Source organism: Acartia tonsa, chromosome 6 (assembly GCF_053477335.1).
Source record: "Acartia tonsa isolate MP-2025a chromosome 6, ASM5347733v1, whole genome shotgun sequence".
Lineage (NCBI taxonomy): Eukaryota > Metazoa > Arthropoda > Copepoda > Calanoida > Acartiidae > Acartia > Acartia tonsa.
The window spans coordinates 23,723,470-23,742,700 of record NC_137265.1 but is presented as its reverse complement, the minus strand read 5'-3'; the positions used below and the strand labels follow the sequence as shown (position 1 = coordinate 23,742,700).

At 35.2% G+C, this 19,231-nt stretch overlaps 1 protein-coding gene across 2 annotated transcripts; it reads left to right on the top strand.

Annotated features, from left to right (window-relative positions):
- Positions 1–422: 422 nt before the first annotated feature.
- Positions 423–19,231, top strand: LOC145322171 (uncharacterized). 2 transcript variants are annotated; one of them, XR_013880521.1, is made up of 23 exons: positions 423–746; positions 1,518–1,578; positions 1,876–1,923; positions 2,302–2,457; positions 2,745–2,834; positions 4,238–4,376; positions 5,006–5,115; positions 6,317–6,526; positions 6,885–6,989; positions 7,293–7,441; positions 7,940–8,027; positions 8,478–8,542; positions 9,054–9,153; positions 9,487–9,999; positions 10,654–10,804; positions 11,307–11,430; positions 11,769–11,860; positions 15,541–15,681; positions 15,946–16,129; positions 16,424–16,572; positions 17,037–17,181; positions 17,383–17,906; positions 18,538–19,231. XR_013880521.1 is itself a non-coding variant. In XM_080164000.1 (22 exons), exons 1-22 carry the CDS (start codon positions 536–538, stop codon positions 17,550–17,552), a joined length of 3,201 nt encoding a protein of 1,066 aa, XP_080020126.1. In that variant the 5' UTR covers positions 423–535; the 3' UTR covers positions 17,553–19,231. The 2 variants fall into 2 exon arrangements, 1 of the variants encoding a protein (XP_080020126.1); XM_080164000.1 differs by having other exon boundaries at positions 17,383–19,231.

Here is a 19,231-nt window from a genome sequence, read left to right as displayed (position 1 = left end):
TTCATATAAAATACCAGGGGTGTATATTCTGCACAAGATTTATTTTTTTTCCCCTGCTACAAAATTTTTTATTTTTTTTCCCCCCTAGATTTTTCTTAAAAAGTAGGGGGGAAAATAGAAAAATATTTAAAGAACTCTATATTTTATTTATTTTATCCCTCCTACCACACATTTTTTTAGTTTTTTTAACCAAGGAGGGGGGCGAAATGGAAAAAATGTTTTCAGTTTTCTTAAATTTTACATTTTTTTCCCCTCCAACCACTTATTTTTTATTTTTTTTCCCCCCCCCTGAGCCGGGGATCCCATGCAGAATATACACCCCTGTAAAATACTTTCTGATATTATAATCACATATATTCATTCTTTATAATACCAAAATCACTGTACTAGTAAAGTAGCTTGTAACTGTGTAGAGACGTTATTGTAACAATTCTAATTTCAGATAATTATTATTTTTAAAATTTTTGTCTAAAGCTGCTATCAAATGCGTCCGCCATTTTCTTAATATTTTCCCGCGTTAAAACCGGTTTTAAAAATGTACGGCCATTACGCGCACGCCGTGAGTTCAGATATTAGTGGCCTGCCAACTACTTCATCGTCAGCTGTGTTTTCCACTGCCGGCAACGGAAGTTTGGTAGCTAATAGCTCGCTGCTAGATGCTGACAAAGAACGGCTGTTTTCAACGTCTAAAGCTGGAAGAAAAGAATCGAATGGAAACTTGCCTAAACCAATAAGATGGAATACAGGTAATAAATACAAGGGGGGGGGGGGGGGGGGTCAATGCAACCATCTCGTAATCTATGATTAAATGGCACCTAAAATTCGAATTTCGATCTGAAATTTTGCATGAATAGTCCTTGGTAGGTCTATTTTCCCTAAATTGAACAAAAAGTTGGAAAAGTAACGGCTGGCGGCTCAGCCGTTTTGCCATTTTTTGGATATCTTCAAAGCAAATTTCCACACAATACATTTTTTGTCTCAAAAACCTTATCAAACGGTTCTAGCCGGTAGCTGTTGGTACTAGAAACATAAAAAATGGTTATTGCTGTCATTTAACATGAATTAAACCAAAGATATGTTTTTAAAAGTTGATTCCTACGTAATTAATGATGAATTTGCCCTGAAAATAGGCATAAAAAACGGCTAAACGGCTGAGCTGCCAGCCGTTACTTTTCCAACTTTTTGTTCGATTTAGGGAATATAGACCTACCAAGGATTATAAATGTAAAATTTCATATCGAAATTCGAATTCTAAGTGCCATTTAATCATTGATTACGAGATGGTTGCATTAACCCCCCCCCCCCCCCCCCCTATTTTATAGTACAACACTAAGCACAGCTACTCTATAACTTTGACAGTTTCCTACGTCCATTGTTGAATACAACTTGTGTAAAAGTAAGATTAGAAAGTGAAAACTGCAATAAAACTGGATATCAAAGAAAATTATTTATTTTTATATCTCATAATAAAATATACATATTACATATTAACTATTTTAACAAATATATGTATACAGGAACTAAGAACAAGCTTGGAAATCTAGATGCCAGTGCAAATAAATCTACAACAACAAAAAAGTAAATATAATTTTCTTGGTTAAAAATAATCTCATGTAAGTAATATTAAAGTAAAAGAATAGAGGGGTCGAGCTATATGTCACTCTGTCAATGGAGTGGGGACACTTCCGACTTTCAATTGGGTCTTTGAATATAAGCCAATAGTAAATATTAACACATCCAAGTCGCTACATAAGAGCAGAAAGCAATTTGCTAGCAGACCAAAAATCCCCCACCACTTGGGCCAGGTAGTTGTCTGGGTTGTACACATTACATCAAATTAAGAAATCTAAAGGATATTTTTAATGTATTTTTTAGATTATTTCCAAGCACGCCAATAAAAGACGACTTGAATAACAGTTTTATGTAAGTATTTTTTTTCCTTTAGTAAGCATGTTTTTTGTGACTGCCATAAGGAGTGATTTGCATTTGAAAAAAAAAACATTTTCTTCAGTTTGAAAGAAACTTTAAGTCAGAATGTTTTGTTTGATTCATATTAGTTTTCAAAATTATTATTGACATTGAAATATAACATCCCTCTATGTTTCTTTTTATGTGTTGCTTTTATGGACAAAAATAACGTATAATAGTGTTAAATCAATGTATCAAATGATAATCATTAAACGGCATCATTTTTTCGCGTATTTTCAGTTAAAAGTTGATTTTTAAGACTTTAAAACAGGAACACAACTCAAAAATTTGGGGAAATAGGTACATTGGTACAATAATTATTTTTTTTTTCAGCGAGGACCCAGAAAGAAAGTTGCTAGAGACTCCCCTGCATGGAGTATCTGGCAGCAGCCATATCAGCAGCGGCAGCGGTGGTGGGGGTAGACAATCGGACTCGGGATCATTTACAGAGGATCTACGGAAGACGGCAGCTGCAGGACATAATTCAAGGTGTGTTTTTGCAAACTAATAGTGACAACAGTTGACTTATATGCTGATTCTTAAGTTTTTATTCATTGGCATAAAATCTCTGTATAACCTTGATTGGTTGGTACAAACCTTCAGTTTTCTAACTTTTCCTCCAAAATTTTAATCTTCAAAGAGGTAATTTTAGGGGTGTATGTAAACTGTACATCAACTTATCATACATTGTCTTTCCCCTAAGATATTAAGAAATTGGAATTGGCACTAAGTACTAAAGTAGTATATTTCAATTGTTACCCATATTTCATATATAGGCTGGAGGATTCAAGTTTGATTCGTGCATTTTTACCACTATCCATGAACCACGATGCTTCAGACCTATCCACATCTATTCAATCCAGAAGGTAAACATCAAAGAAGGGTACTTTATTTTTAAAAAAGAAATACTTTACCGGGACACAAGATTTCCCATTACTGAGACATTGTTTTATACTTCAACATTTTGCTTTTTTTGTTGTAATCTATATATATTATTACTTGGATGTTGCACCAGATTTTCATCTACTCTAATAAAGTTATACTCGCAGCTGGCAGAGTACCAGAGTAGCAACCTAAATTGGGCTATACTCAAAAATGCCTATCTCAGAAAACGCCTATCTCAAAAAACGCCCATCTCAGAATTCGCCTATCTCAAAAAAATGCCTTTTTCATAAAATGCCTACTACATTTTTAGAAATTATCTTGTAGTGAAACATGTAAGTCTAAGAAGGTATTGTGAATATTATACAATAAGTACATTATAAATCTTCTTATTGAAATATCTATCCCTGAAGTATAATGTCACTTTTGTACATTCCTTAGGCACTTTTTATTTTTGTAAGCCTTTTGAGTAACAACATACTAAAGGTTTGCCTTTTGAAAATTGATCACAATTGAATATCAAAAACTTTTACCTAGTTAATTCGTCTTTTTTTTTTTAAATTTCTTTCATATATCTACTGCAAACAACCCAGTTTACTTTTCAGTTATTACAATAAGATGAACAACTATGAGCTCTATTAAAACATACTTTTTATTTATTTTCTTTATTATTTGACCTAATATCTTGAATTAACAGAATATCAGGTTGAAATGTTGTAAATATGACTAAACCTAGTAAACACAAAATTATGTTCTAGTTTTTATTATGCTTGAAAGAAATTTTAGATTCATGTTATATAAGGGGGGGGGGGGGTTTTAATGCAACCATCTCGTAATCAATGTATAATTGGCACTTAGAATTCGAATTTCGATCTGAAATTTTGCATGAGTAATCCTTGGTAGGTCTATTTTTCCTAAATCGAACAAAAAGTTTTTTTTTAGATTCTACTTTCCATAGTTGATAATTTTGGGGGAAAAATAGGGTGAGGTTATTTTAATGTCTTATCCCTATATTCCTTCTTATTCTTACCAGATTAAAAAATGATGTACTTTTAAATGAGCTTCAATAATTAAACTCTTTCCTTCAATGAGTTTATAAAATGGTTGATTTGGTAACTATTTATTTGTGTTTAAAATAAGAGATCATGAATGACAAGTATTGTATTATTCTTTTGAATACTATTAATAAATTAGGCTTTATTTTTAAAAATGTAGTGGGCATTTTATGAAAAAGGCGTTTGTTGAGTTAGGCGTTTTCTGAGATGGGCGTTTTTTGAGATAGGCGTTTTTTGAGATGACCCCTAAATTGACGACAAATTTTCACCTTTTATTATATCATCCACGTATTCTCTATCAATTATTGATATGTTATTAATATTTTGTTTAGCCGTGCCAGGTCTCGATCCCGAGAGCGTAACACCATGGACTCCGGATCCTTTACCGCGGATACGAACATGGACCTGTACAGAATGTACCCGGCTCAATTACACACCACTAATATTCATCAGTTAACTGTTAATTCTCAGGTAGGATTCCATGAAGTTTCAGAGATAACATAATATAATATAACACATTTTTTTATTTTGGAGCAATGTACCTACCACTTAACTACTTAATATTAGTCAGCCTGAGTACTCAAACAAAGATGGCTCAAAGTTTTAAGATGTATTGTATACACAATTAACATTGAGTAAAGATTTATGAGATGCAGTAATAACTGAAAAATAGTTATTAAATACCTACAAGGAATAAGCGCTGATGTTTTAATGTGTAAAATTATCGTTTAAAACTAACTTACCTAGTATTTTTACTAGGAATAAGCGCTGATGTTTTTATGTTTAAATTATCTTTCAAAACTAAGATAGTGTATTTTTAAGGAGTCGACACTCGAATTTAATTTCGGTAGAAAAAAAGTATATAAAAATTCTGGGGTGGGGTGGGGGAGTATTTTTTTCTGAAGGCAAATTATCCTGGGAGGGTGGCGGTATTCTACCCCAATTTAGTTATAAACCTTCCCTAGACCGACAAAAAGCTTTACTGTAAATGAAAACCATATATGTTTAACGCATAGCAAGATCCTTGTACACACATAGACAGATAGACATCCTGTTACTTATATATAATCATTGAAAACAAAATTCTGTTCCATATTTAGATTCAATCACAACCTCAGCAGCCCCACACAGATGTGAAGCCAAAATACCGCCCCATCAGACGCCCAATCAGCCATGTCAAGCCAGAGGCTAGAAAAGCATTAGACCAGGAAATTAAGCTCATTTATTTTTTGCTTAAAGGAAAAGAGGACAGGGGTGTATATTCTGCACAAGATTTATTTTTTTTCCCCGGCTACAATTTTTTTTATTTCCCCCCCCCCCCCCCTAGTTTTTTCTCTCTAAGTAGAGGGGAAAATGAAAAAATATTTAAAGAACTCTATATTTTATTTATTTTATCCCTCCTACCACACATTTTTTTAGTTTTTTTCTCCAAGGAGGGGGGGAAATGGAAAAAATGTTTTCAGTTTTCTTAATTTTTACATTTTTTTTCCCTCCAACCACTTATTTTTTATTTCCCCCCCCCCCCCCCCCCCCCCTGAGCCGGGGATCCCATTCAGAATATACACCCCTGAAAGAGGACTATCCACGAACGAGAGCACATGGTTCTAAGTACCTTCCAACATTGATCCTAAGTATTTTCTTTCAGAATATAATAGGTCACCATATATCATTAATGAATTGACGAGAAAATTTATATTTCACCATGTTTTTAGGTATTTTGATTGATTTTGAAAACTTTTATGAAGCTAATTCTTTTAATAAAATGGATATTTGATGATACATATGCGAATACTCGTGTTATTTAGATTGTAAATTAAAACATATTAGCAATAATTTAAACATTCATATGAGATATAGTAAATGTGCTTTTGACTTTTTAAAATTTTTATCATTTGACAACATGGACAACTAAAGACACCCCGAACTCAACAAAACTTTTGATAGAATTTTGACAAAAAATGCTGGACATTTTTTTACTTTTCTTCAACTTGAAGTGGTGAAACATAAATTTTCTCGTCAATATATTAATGATTAATGGTGACCTATTATATTCTGAAAGAAAATACTCAGGATCAATGCTGGAAGGTACTTAGAATCACGTGCTCTTGTTCGTGGATAGTCCCCTTTTAACTTGTTAAAAACGTTAATTTCTCCTCTTTTCCAAACATTCATATCGTGATTGTGATCAATCAAGAAACTATCACGATTTCCTAATGCTTCTTTAAACTGGTAAAAAAAATTGGGGGATAAATAGCTTTACTTTAAAAAAAAGTATACCGCCGCCCTTAGTTTAACCCTGTACTTCATAAGATATTCAGGGCCTTAATAAAATAATAAAGCTACGATTATATTTTAAGTCTCATTCTTGCTTGATTAAGATATAAATAAATGAGATAATGTAAACCTTAGGAGGACAAAGAAAACAAGAACGATGATATCCAAGGGGACCAAATATTGGGGAAGCTAATGAACCTGGATATTGAGTCAAATTATAAAGAACCTTCGCAGCGTACAGACATGACACATCCTACGCCAAGAAATTCGCATCCCTCAGGTTTTAATCCAGTGACCCATCAACCAGAATATAAACATTCCAACCTTCGCCAGCAGTCAAGTTCAAGGTAAACTTTAAAACTATGTATAAATAAAGCGAAATCCGTGTAAATTTGGACTTTTGATGTATTAGGAACCTGATGTGTTATAGATAAAACTGTAAATTTTTAAACTCCTATTAAAAGTTTTGAATTGTCAATCATTATATTCTTATATAAGAGTAACAGTCTGTCTTTCTTTGTCTGTACCGAATGATCTCGCCAATTGCTAGTTAAATAGATAGAGAATTAAATTTCATGACATCCAATGTCTTAAGTGATATTTTATACTTCAAAACTTAAAATAACAAATCATAACCAGAGCAAAGGATCCTATCAATTAAAAGAATTTTTGTACCTAACAACAACAAATTGAATATGATTTCAGGTTAAAAAGTGCTCCTAGCCTGCCTGTACGTCCAGCAGGATTAACAGAACAAGAACAACACAATGAGGTGAAGGATATCCTAGAGAACCTTGACATGATGCATAGGTAATTTATATTTAGCTTGTTTTCAAATTTAATCCGCTGAACCAATATCAGGTTATCCTTCCTATTGAAGCTCCTTAAAAGGTATCTCTACCCACTCAAGAGAAATTGCCCCATTTACCCCCCCCCCAAAAAAAAAAAAAAAAAAAAAAAAAGTTTTCGTTTCTTACTAAAATTGTAAGTAAAGGGTGTGTCTTACCCCTCCTCTCTCTTTTTTCCTCAAGTGCCCCTATGGGCCTCTGAGGGCGTAGATGCCAGCATGAAAATATAATAACACAACGCAACCCTAATATAAAAATAACCCAGGCCCGGCTTTGCAGAAAACAAGGACTTCACCGACCATGGGGGCAGCTGCATTAAAAAGAATCCAACCATGGAATTAAAAACTCCTCAAACCCAAAAACAACTACCAGCATATATACAGAATATTTTGAACAAGGGACTCACTAAACCAGGTAATGTAATAGTTTAAAAATCTAAAGTGTATGCCAGAAAACGAACATCTATAAAGCAGTCTATCGTCAGTTATGTCTTTATCAAATGGAACGCTTAATTTTATTTTTATTCATATTCAATTATATTTAATCCTAATTTACATTAATTTGGAAGTTTCCTAATCCAATTGATAAACTCTTCGTGAAAGAGGGAGGAGGCGGATGTGACACTTTTTGAAAACAAAACTAAAAGTAAAAAGTAACTCAAATAAAGGATAACTGCATTGAAATTTGGCGTGGGGGTTTCGCCACTGTTATTCACAGTTCCACAGTGTCCCTCTTTAAAGCATCTGTCATGCAAATTTCAGTGCACTTGTACTTGTACTTTAGGTATTAATAGATATAGCAGTACAAATGTATTTTAGTAGGTATTAATAGTTCCAGCAGTACAAAGCTAGACAACATGAGGTCCATACACAACAGTGCAAACACTGTATTTATTACTTGTACTTTTTGTAGGTATTAATAGTTCAAGCAGTACAAAGCGAGACAACATTAGGTCCAGATACAATAGTGCAAACACTGACACAGCTACAAGACACCAGGAATGTTTATTTAATACTTTTCTGCCTTAAAAAAATATTTCCTATTGACACTATTTTCTTTATGTTTACATAAAAGTAACAGGATCTCTGTCTGTTCGTCTGTACCCAAGGATCTTTTTAACCGATATAGTTCTCCTTTACAATATAGCTTCACATAGGTCCAGGGAAGGATTTTAACTACTTTGGAGAAGGGTATCACCACCCTACCAAGAGAACTCACCTCCCCCCCCCCTCCAATCCAAAAAAAACCTTGAAGCTCCTAAACAACCTTTCAGAGGCCAAGTTTTTCTTCTAAAATATCTCAACCGCAAAAATTCAGCATTGGCGGATAAAATTTTATCAGTTTTTCCTTGTATCCATTTTTATGAAAAAGGAAAAGATTTGTCTTAATCGTCTGATTTTTCTATACCATTGTTTTAATTAAAAATTTTAAAATAAATATTATAACAGGATTCCACCTTTCCATATGGAGGTCAGCATACTGCTGGGAATAGTCAAACCAAGCCAAGTCTTCCAGGTAAAATATTTAATTTTGAATAACAACACCTGACTGTACGTACGCATGTACGACGGTCGTAGGTTGTATCAAGCCTGTGTAGCTTTCCTCCATGCAATAATCTATTTATATACCAATGGTGGTTTCTTAAACAAATAAAGTATTACTAAATCTACTATGCTAGCCAATTCACAAAAATTAATTTTGTTAAAAAAATCTTCCAAAATTATATTAGAAACCTAAAAAAAAAACGGAATAAAATCTTCTATTAGTACCTAACCCTTCTATAGCTTACAAAAACTCACCTACAGTTTTACTTTACTTATACTATAGAAATTTTATAAAATCACGAAGCCTTTAATATTGATATAATGTGCACAGCACATTGAGAATTGTAAAGCCATAATCAATCCGTTTCATAGATAATAGGTATTGAGAAAACAAATTGGAAGGATGAAATCAAAATAATTCAAATGAGCTAAAATGAAAGGATACCTATTCAACCTTTCACCAACTGTCTTTGTGTTTTTAGGTAGTTTTGTATCTCTCGCCAGCGGTGTAAGCGGAGAGAAAGTTACAGACGACCTCCAGCTCATGAGAAGGGACGTCAGTTCTTCACTGAAACCTAACAGGTATGTTAGGTTAGCTTCTTTTGTTTCATTAAATGTTAATAAATATGTATTTTTTCTACAAGTAAAAGGAGGAAGAACCCGTCATGGATTTGGCATAACAGGGTTTGAGCCATTCGTAGGGGTTAATATTAACTTATATTTCGTGTTTATTCTGCAGTTTAAAAATCATGACATTTTTTTCCAAAGGAATCGTTGAGAATTAAAAAAGGTTTAAATTGAGACATCTTTTTTTGCCATTAATTTGATTTTGATAAACAAAGTTTGATTCATGAATCATTATTTATGCAACAAATTGTAATCTAGATAACAAACATTATAGGTATTATATTCTAGATATGAAAGTTTCCATGAGCCGACGTATCCAGCTAACAACCCTCATACCAGACCAACTCTGCCAGAAATATTAGAACAATCCACTGAAAATAATCACAGCAAATCAACATTTGAAAAAAGCAATACTAACATTAATAATGAACAAGTTTCTAGTATCTCTACATCTTCTCAGTCTAATGAACCTGACTATAACAACCATCATCATCATTTCATGAATAAATCTAAATCTGCTACAAATGTTGAATCAGAACATTACAAACAAGAACAACAGCTTCCCAAAGCAGCAACAGCTAAAGTTGACACAATATTTTCAAAACCAATTTTGGAAACCCCAAGTACTCAACGGTCTTATTCCAACTTTGACCAACCTAAATCGGCTAGAACACCGCACTCAAGTGAAGAAAGGCAACAACATCATTATAACTCAAGTGTAGAACAACAACAACAAGGAGGATTTAAACCACCCCAGCAAGCACAACAGCAACAACAAATTTGTGACGACCGGACTCCCAGGTAATGTCTTTTTCATATAACTAGCGGCCACGCCCCCCTAGAGGCCTCTAGGGGCACTTGAGGAGGGGAGGGTCGAATTTTATAACCCAATTTATCATTTTAGATTTTAAAAGAAAAAGTAAAAAAATAATTTCTTGGGGGAGGGGGAATTTTTTTTGAAAATTCCATACATTTTGAATTTTAATACCTAAAAAAAAATTTTTTGTGGGGGGGGATTTGGTAATATTCTTAGAAATATTTTTTTCAATTTTGAAAATTTTTATACCCCCCCACCTCCGGTCAGAACTTGAACTGTGGCCGCGGCGCTCGGCACCTTTGTCTGCCTAATAATTTTAGTTTACATGACGGTTTTGTCGCCTGTAATGCTTTGCTTGTTTATTTAAATACATAAGGTCTTCTATAAGGCATATTTCTTTTGCTCCGATATATCCTATTTCTCCCTTTTCTTTCTCCTAGCCTAGTCTTCCCTCTTTTAATAGGTAGATTTTTCTTTTTTAAGTATCCGACTTGAATAAGCCTACTACAGTTCATACAGAGGAAAAACACACGAATTAGGAAACACTTAGCAAACATTATTTCCCTTGTTATGTTGCTAAGGCTTAATTTGAGGTATTCAATTTATTTGTTTAGTACCTAAAAATTTACTTTTTTCAGGCCTGTTGATTCTAGTTCTATGTTGCGCCCCGCAAATGAAGTGGGTGGTGCCCTCAACCCAAGTTCTAGTATGCCACCTCCCCCAGCCAGTTCAGCCCCACCCCCAACCAGTAACAGCAATATTCTGGTCATCAATAATAAAAGATACAGGGTAAGTGTAAGATAAAATATGACTTACAAATATTTTGCCTGGAACTTTTACGTCAGTCAAAAGACAAAACATTGTTTTCTGAAAAAGTACCATTGTCTAATTGATATTGATAAAGAAAAAATTTGTTATAAAGGAACTTTAATTTAGACTAACAAAAGTCTATCAAATTTCTTTGGACTCAATTTTTATCAAAATATTCAAATAAAAAAGAATTAAGGAGCCGAAAGCCCGGCCTGACAAAACGTGTATTAATTTTATGACTTTTACTTGAACATTCGTGGAAAATTGTCTGTAATACCATGCTTTACATTATTTTTTAGTATGGCTGAAAACCTGTTCTAATCCAGCTTATATTAATTGTTTTCTATACCATACTGGAAAAGTTATTTCAGTTTTATGTGTATGATATACTGAATAAATGGCCACTTAAAAGAATATATTAATAGTCATAGATCTTTTGAAAGAAAATTACGTAAATACAACAAAATTGTTACTATTTTAGATATTAAAAGTTCTTGGTAAGGGCGGCAGCAGTAAAGTTTATGAGGCGGTTGATGAACACAAGAACAATGTGGTCGCCATCAAACAAGTAGATCTTAGCTGTACGGACGAGGCTCAGGCTGCAGGTACTTTAAGACACACAAGCAGTTACGCATTTACATGCCTCTAGGGGGATACTTGAGAGAAGGAGGGGAGAAATCGACCTCCATTTTTATTTTAGTTTTTATTTAATCAATATAGATAGAAAAGGGTTGTATTTTTGTCTAGGGGCAATTTCATCTATGTTCATAATAGTTATAAACCTTCCCTCTACCCTTTAGAACCTTTAATATATTAGGAGAACCATTTCGATCGAGCAGTTAACAAGATTAAGCTATGGACAGACTTACTGTTACTTTTATATAGGGATATATTATTCAAGATTTTTTTAAAGTTGATTCAAATTAACTTTATAAATATTCAGGTTATGTAAATGAGATCAATATGTTGGCCAAGCTTCAGGGAGAGGATAGAATTGTTAAACTTTTTGACTATGAAAATGATAAGCAACGAGAGGTAAGCTTTTGTTCAGGGAGGCAGGGTGTATTAGACTAAGGGGGGGGGGTTTTTAATGCAACCATCTCGTAATCAGTGAGCAAATGGCACTTAGAATTCGAATTTCGAGCTGAAATTTTGCATGGGTAATCCTTGGTAGGTCTATTTTCCCTAAATCGAACAAAAAGTTGGAAAAGTAACGGCTGGCGGCTGCAGCTCAGCCGTTTAGCCGTTTTTGGCCTATTTTTAGGGCAAATTCATCATTATTTACGTAGGAATCAACTTTTTAAAACATAGTTTTGGTTTAATTCATATTAAATGATAGCAATAACCATTTATTAAATTTCTAGTACCAGCTGCTAAACGGCTAGAACCGGCTGAAAACGGCTGGGAGCGGCCAAGAGTATGAAGAGTAGATAGGGCTTGTGACATGTCTAGGGGTAGGTTTTTATGGGTGCTGAGCTCAAAAATACTACTAAAAATAGTGACGGCCAATCCATATGGCAGCTGGGTAACAGCTGCAGCTCAGCTGCGAGCTTCCAAGAGTAGAATGAGTAGATAGGGCTTGTGACGTGTCTAGGGGTAGGTTTTTATGGGTGCTGAGCTCAAAAATGCTACCAAAAATAGTGGCAGCCCATCCATGTGGCAGCTGGGTAACGGCGGCAGCTCAGCTGCGAGAGGCCAAGAGTAGAATGAGTACATAGGGCATGTGACATGTCCAGGGTTAGGTTTTTATGGGTGCTGAGCTCAAAAATACTACCAAAAATATTGATGGCCAATCCATGTGGCAGTTGAGTAATAGCTGCTGCTCAGCTGCGAGCGGCCAAGAGTAGAATGAGTAGATAGAGCTTGTGACGTGTCTAGGGGTAGGTTTTTATGGGTGCTGAGCTAAAAAATGGTACCAAAAATAGTGGCGGCCTATACATATGGCAGCTGGGTAACAGCTGCTGCTCAGCTGCGAGCGGTCAAGAGTAGAATGAGTAGATGGGGCTTATGACGTGTCTGGGGGTAGGTTTTATGGGTGCTGAGCTCAAAAATGCTACCAAAAATAGTGGCGGTCCATCCATATGGCAGCTGGGTAACGGCCGCAGCTCAGCTGTGAGAGGCCAAGAGTAGAATGAGTAGATAGGGCTTATGACGTGTCTAGGGGTAGGTTTTTATGGGTGCTGAGCTCAAAAATGGTACCAAAATTGTGGCGGCCAATCTATATGGCATCTGAGCAACAGCTGCAGCTCAGATGGGAGCGGCCAAGAGTAAAATGAGTACATAGGGCTTGTGACGTGTCTTGGGGTAAGTTTTTATGGGTACAGAGCTCAAAAATGCTCCCAAAAATAGTGGCGACCCATCCATATGGCAGCTGGGTAACGGCTGCAGCTCAGCTGGGGGAGGCTAAGAGTAGAATGAGTAGATAGGGCTTGTGGGCTGTAGCTGTTACCCAGCTGCAATATGGATGAGCCGCCACTATTATTGTTAGTATTTTTGAGCTCAGCACTCATAAATACCTACCTCTGGACACGTCACAAGCCCTATGTACTCATTCTACTTTCGGCCGCTCCCAGCTGGGCTGCAGCTGTTGCTCAGATGCCATATAGATTGGCCGCCACTATTTTTGGTACCATTTTTGAGCTCAGCACCCATAAAAACCTTTGCCTCTGGACACGTCACAAGCCCTATGTACTCATTCTACTTTCGTCCGCTCCCAGCTGGGCTGCCGCCGTTACCCAGCTGCCACATGGATGGTTCACCACTATTTTTGGTAGCATTTTGAGCTCAGAACTCATAAAAACCTACCCTAAGACACATCACAAGCCCTATCTACTCATTCCACTGTTGGACGCTCACAGCTAAGCTGTAGCTGTTACTCAGCTGCCATATATGGATTTGTCGCTACTGTTTTTAGTAGCATATTTGAGCTCAACACCCATAAAAACCTACCCCGAGACACGTCACAAGCTCTATTTACTCATTATACTCTTGGTGGCGCACAGCTGAGCTGCAGCTGTTACCCAGCTGCAAAATGGATGGGTCGCCAGTATTTTTGGTACCATTTTTGAGCTCAGCACCCATGAAAACCTACCCCTAGACACATCACAAGCCTTATATACTCATTCTACTCTTGGCCACTCGCAGCTGAGCTGCAGCTGTTACTCAGCTGCCATATGGATGGGTCGCCACTATTTTTGGTAGCATTTTTGAGCTCAGCACCCATGAAAACCTACCCCTAGACATGTCACATGCCCTATGTACTCATTCTACTCTTGGCCTCTCGCAGCTGAACTGCCGCCATTACCCAGCTGCCATATGGATGGGCTGCCACTATTTTTGGTAGCATTTTTGAGCTCAGCACCCATAAAAACCTACCTATAGATACGTCACAAGCCCTATCTAATCATTCTACTCTAAGCCGCTCACAGCTGAGCAGCAGCTATTACTTAACTGCCATAGGGATTGGCCGTCACTATTTTTAGTAGTATTTTTAGGTTCAGCACCCATAAAAACCTAATCCTGGACACGTCACATGCCTCATGTACTCATTCTACTCTTGGCCTATCTCGTCTGAGCTGCTGCCGTTACCCAGCTGAGCTGCGTCCATTACCCAGCTGCCATGTGGATGGGCCTCCACTATTTTTGTTAGCATTTTTAAGCTCAGCACCTATAAAAACCTACCCCTAGACACGTCACAAGCCCTATCTACTCATTCTACTCTTGGCCGCTCGCAGCTGAGCTGCAGCTGTTACCCAGCTGCCATATGGATTGGCCGTCACTATTTTTAGTAGCACTTTTGTGCTCAGCACCCATAGAAACCTACCCCTAGACATGTCACAAGCCCTATCTACTCTTCATACTCTTGGCCGCTCCCAGCCGTTCTCAGCCGGTTCTAGCCGTTTAGCAGCTGGTACTAGAAATTTAAAAAATGGTTATTGCTATCATTTAATATGAATTAAACCAAAACTATGTTTTAAAAAGTTGATTCCTACGTAAATAATGATGAATTTGCCCTAAAAATAGGCCAAAAACGGCTAAACGGCTGAGCTGCCAGCCGCCAGCCGTTACTTTTCCAACTTTTTGTTCGATTTAGGGAAAATAGACCTACCAAGGATTACCCATGCAAAATTTCAGCTCGAAATTCGAATTCTAAGTGCCATTTGCTCACTGATTACGAGATGGTTGCATTAAAACCCCCCCCCCTTATTACTCTGGTACCCAAAGTTTTTTAACTTTGTTATCTGTTATTTGTTTGCCAAAAATTTTGGGTACTTTTTAAGATCTGGTTAATTCCAAATTTCAAACAATAAGTTTAATCTAGAGAAGGGATATTTTTGTTTTTCATCATTTGTTACGTGATTCAATTTATCCTCGATTGGCATATCCCTTAATATATCTAACTTACTTAAAGTATTTCTTTGGCCTTTTTGTAAATAAAAACATTGTTTATTGAAATGATACATAATAAATGTATAAGTATAAATGTATAACCCAGATAACTACCTGGTTCCAATGTTGACGACCTTGTTCGTCTGCTAACAAATTGCTCTCTGCTCTTTTGCAGCGACTTTGCCGTGTTGGTATTTCTTACGCTATTGGCTAATATTCAAAATCTCAACTGAAATTCAGCACAGGGTCCCCAAACCGTTAACATAGTTATTTATTTCATTTCCCCTCTATTCTTTTACTTTAATGAAATGATTTCAAATACTTAGATTCTGTATGTTGTGATGGAGAAGGGTGACACCGACCTAGCAAGTTTACTGAAGAACTATGCTCTTCACAAGGAGATAACTCCTGCCATGGTCAAACATTATTGGACAGAAATGCTGCATGCTGTTAATGTTATTCACAAGGTAATGAATCTGTCTGTCTATTTGTCTATAAGTTTGCTTATCTTTCTGTACCGTAAAATCTCGCTAACCGCCGAACCTCTTATTTTATAGTGTAGATTTTCATCCTGTTAATGTTTATATCAATTTTGGGGAGGTTACCATCCACCAACCTCCCTAAAGAAATCACAAAAATTTAACTGGCTACATAGTAATATTTAAATTAAAAACCTTGTTATAGAAACAGATTTTTTTCTATTTGTTTCTAATTCTTTTATATTTGTTTAGCGGGGTATTATCCATTCTGATCTGAAGCCCGCCAACTTTCTGCTGGTGGCCGGGCGGCTCAAGCTCATTGACTTTGGCATCGCCAGCAGCGTGCAGTCAGACATGACCAGTGTCATGAAGGATACACAGATGGGCACATTCAACTTCATGTCTCCCGAGGCCATTCAAGATTTGTCTGGTGGAGGTGAGTTTTTACACATACCCTCCCTAAAATAGATTAAAACATGCCGGGAAATAGCACATTTTATGCAAAAGGGAATCTAAACAGTCCAGTGGGAATTGATAACTTCGGGCACTGACAGAAAGATATCCAAGAATTATTTCCAATAATAAAGATAAATTTTGCATGGAGGAAGGTTATAATAAAAAAAATGGCCATAAAAGTTTTCAAACAAAATAGCAATATGCGACAATGCAGTGTTTTTCAATAATATGTAGAAAATAATACATATGATACCTAATATATTTTTTACACTAGGTCAAAGAACAGATGAAAATGGAGCAAGAAAGCCGCTGATAAAGATTAGCTATAAATCCGATGTGTGGAGCCTGGGCTGCATTCTATACAACTTAGCCTATGGAAAGATGCCTTTTGGTGATATCAAAATACCAGTTATGAAACTTCAGGTTTGTTTATACGATCTTTTTTTTCTTATTTGAATTGTATAAAAAAAACGCTCAAACTCCTGCCTAAATATCATTAGTATTTGTATCATTTTACGTGGAATTTTTATGATGATTTGAAATGTAATAGGTAGTTGAGATGAGAACAGGGGTGTATATTCTGCACAAGATATTTTTTTTCCCCTGCTGTAAATTTTTTTTTATTTTTTTCCCCTCCTGTTTTTTTCAAGCAAGGAAAAGGGAAAAAAATTTAAAAATTTTATTTTATTTATATAATCCCCCCTCCTTCACATTATTTTAGTTTTTTCACCAAGTAGGGGAGAAAATGAAAAACAGTGTTTTCATTTCTCTTAATTTTTTCCCCCCCAACAACATATTTTTTCATTTTTTACCCCTTTAGCAGGGTCAATTTGCAGAATGTATACCTCTGGTTGAGAATTAATCTGGATTATTTTTTTTTTTTGCAGGCAATCCTGAATCCAGATCATCAAATTCCATTTCCATCCGAGAATGTCGACCCACAGCTGTTGTCTGTAATTAAAGCTTGCCTAACCAGAGATGTTAAATTAAGACCAAGTATTGAGGAGTTGCTACAACATTCTTATGTAACAGGTAAATGGACTTTTATGTACGCTAATAAAGCCCCCCTTTAACCCATCCCCTTCCCACCTACTTGATGAACAAACTGATCAATAAATGAAGTCTATATTAGCAACCTAAATTGTCAAATTTTCCCCTATCATAATATCCATGTATATTCTAATATCCAATAAACTAACTTTTAAAGTACAAATTATCATCTGATAATTTTAGGTATAGAGGCAAAGTCAGGAGCTACCAGCGGACCCTGTCCTTCAGCATTGAAGAGTGACATGCTGGCCAAGCTGGAGACCAACTTACAGGGTGTCCTCTCACCCGGAACCTTCCAGAAAATGAAACGTGCTCTGCAGGATCCCAACCTGGCTAAGAAATTGGATATATAATTTCTCGTGTAGTATAAGGAATTTTTGGGCTGTAAATAGTAAAATACTTATGTTATATTTTTCTGTTTATTCTGCATTTATTTTTCGATCTGCCTTTTCTCTTTATTTTTCTCTAAAATATAAAAACCTTGAACTGATGGATAAAGTGCTTAAAATTAAAATTCTTAAAAATGAAATGTACAAATAAAAAATTCTTATTACGCCTTATGAAAATATGTGTTTAGTGAATGAAGAGTAACATATTACGCTTAAATTATAAAACATGTACCTGTAAATATTTTATTTGTTTGGAATAATTACTTTTAATACAACCACAATGGATATATTACAACATGGATGTTACACCAGATTTTGGTAAAGTAAAACTCGCAGCGAGCTAATATAACGATACCCCCCCAACCAACCAACCAACCCCTTTACACCATCCCCTCCTTTCGTACTGGAGAAATGAACTGACCAATAAATGTTAGCACCCGCAAATACTTTAAGTGACAGAAAATCCACCATTTGCTTTATTTGAAAACTCTTAATTTTATCCTTTAAATGCATAAGATGTAAAGAATTTTAATGGTAAGAAATCAAATTATCTTTAGACCAAGAACGATAACAAATTAAGGTAGCAAAGCGGTTTAGGAAACTTTTATCTTGCTTAAGTTCAATCCAATCAGGAATGTGTAATAGCAATAATGATCAAATTCCCTCCTTTAAAACTCCTTATTATATGGAAGGTAGGGGAACATTGGAATTTTTATTAAACTATTAACAACTTTGGGGACTTTTCTGAATTTTGATTGGTTGATTCATTAAGATGAGTGTTGAAACGTTTCAACCATAAATTGTAATCTACAGAAGTGATAATTTTGTGTATCATCATTGGTTATGTACATTTATTTATCGGCCGTTGTTTTATCCCTTTATATCCCTGCCTTATCATATATTTTCACCAAAGCGACAACCTAATAACAAACATCTTTGTAGAATGTAGAGTAGCATCTATATTAAATGTTCTGGTTGAATAAAAGTAATTTATTCCAAATGTTTTGCATATCATGAAGAAAAGACATTTATATATTTTCAATTTGTATGTATAATATTCTTAATATCAAATAGTTTTTTATGCTACATATATCCTGCATTTTTTTTGCAATTAATATATTATTAGTAAAGAAAATTTTAATGAAATTACCATAATATTAAATTGAAGCAAAAAAGATACTACCCTCACTTATTAAATCTGTAAACTAAGTTCTAATGTCCTAAACTTTAAGTCGTTTAGTTCTAAAATACTTTTGGATTTTTGAAGAAAACTTAAATTTTATGATTTTATTTTAATAGAAACAGGGACAAGAACATTGATAGATGAACTTATCTTATTTTTTACTAAGGAACATAGTTTAGTTAGTTTCTGGCTTAGAAAAGAATTATTTTTCCATTATGGCTTCGAAACCGGTTTTATCCGCTGTATTATAACCATTTTTCAGTCATATAGAAGAATATTGTAAAGCATCGTAAAAAAATCTAAGATTAATATCCGCGGAAAGATGTCTATCATACGATGCGATAAATAAATATTCTGCCATTGTTCTTTCCCTCCTCCTTGTAATTTATAAATCATTATTTGCTTGATAGTTAGAAATCTTCCTTCTTGCTTAAATAATATCTATAAAAACAATTTCAGA

Coding starts and splice junctions, on each gene's coding strand:
- LOC145322171 (XM_080164000.1), top strand. CDS start 536: ATGTACGGCCATTACGCGCACGCCGTGAGTTCAGATATTAGTGGCCTG. Junction 5,116..6,316: donor AGAAAAGCATTAGACCAGGA/AATTAAGCTCAT, acceptor TAAACCTTAGGA/GGACAAAGAAAACAAGAACG. Junction 9,154..9,486: donor TCTTCACTGAAACCTAACAG/GTATGTTAGGTT, acceptor ATTATATTCTAG/ATATGAAAGTTTCCATGAGC.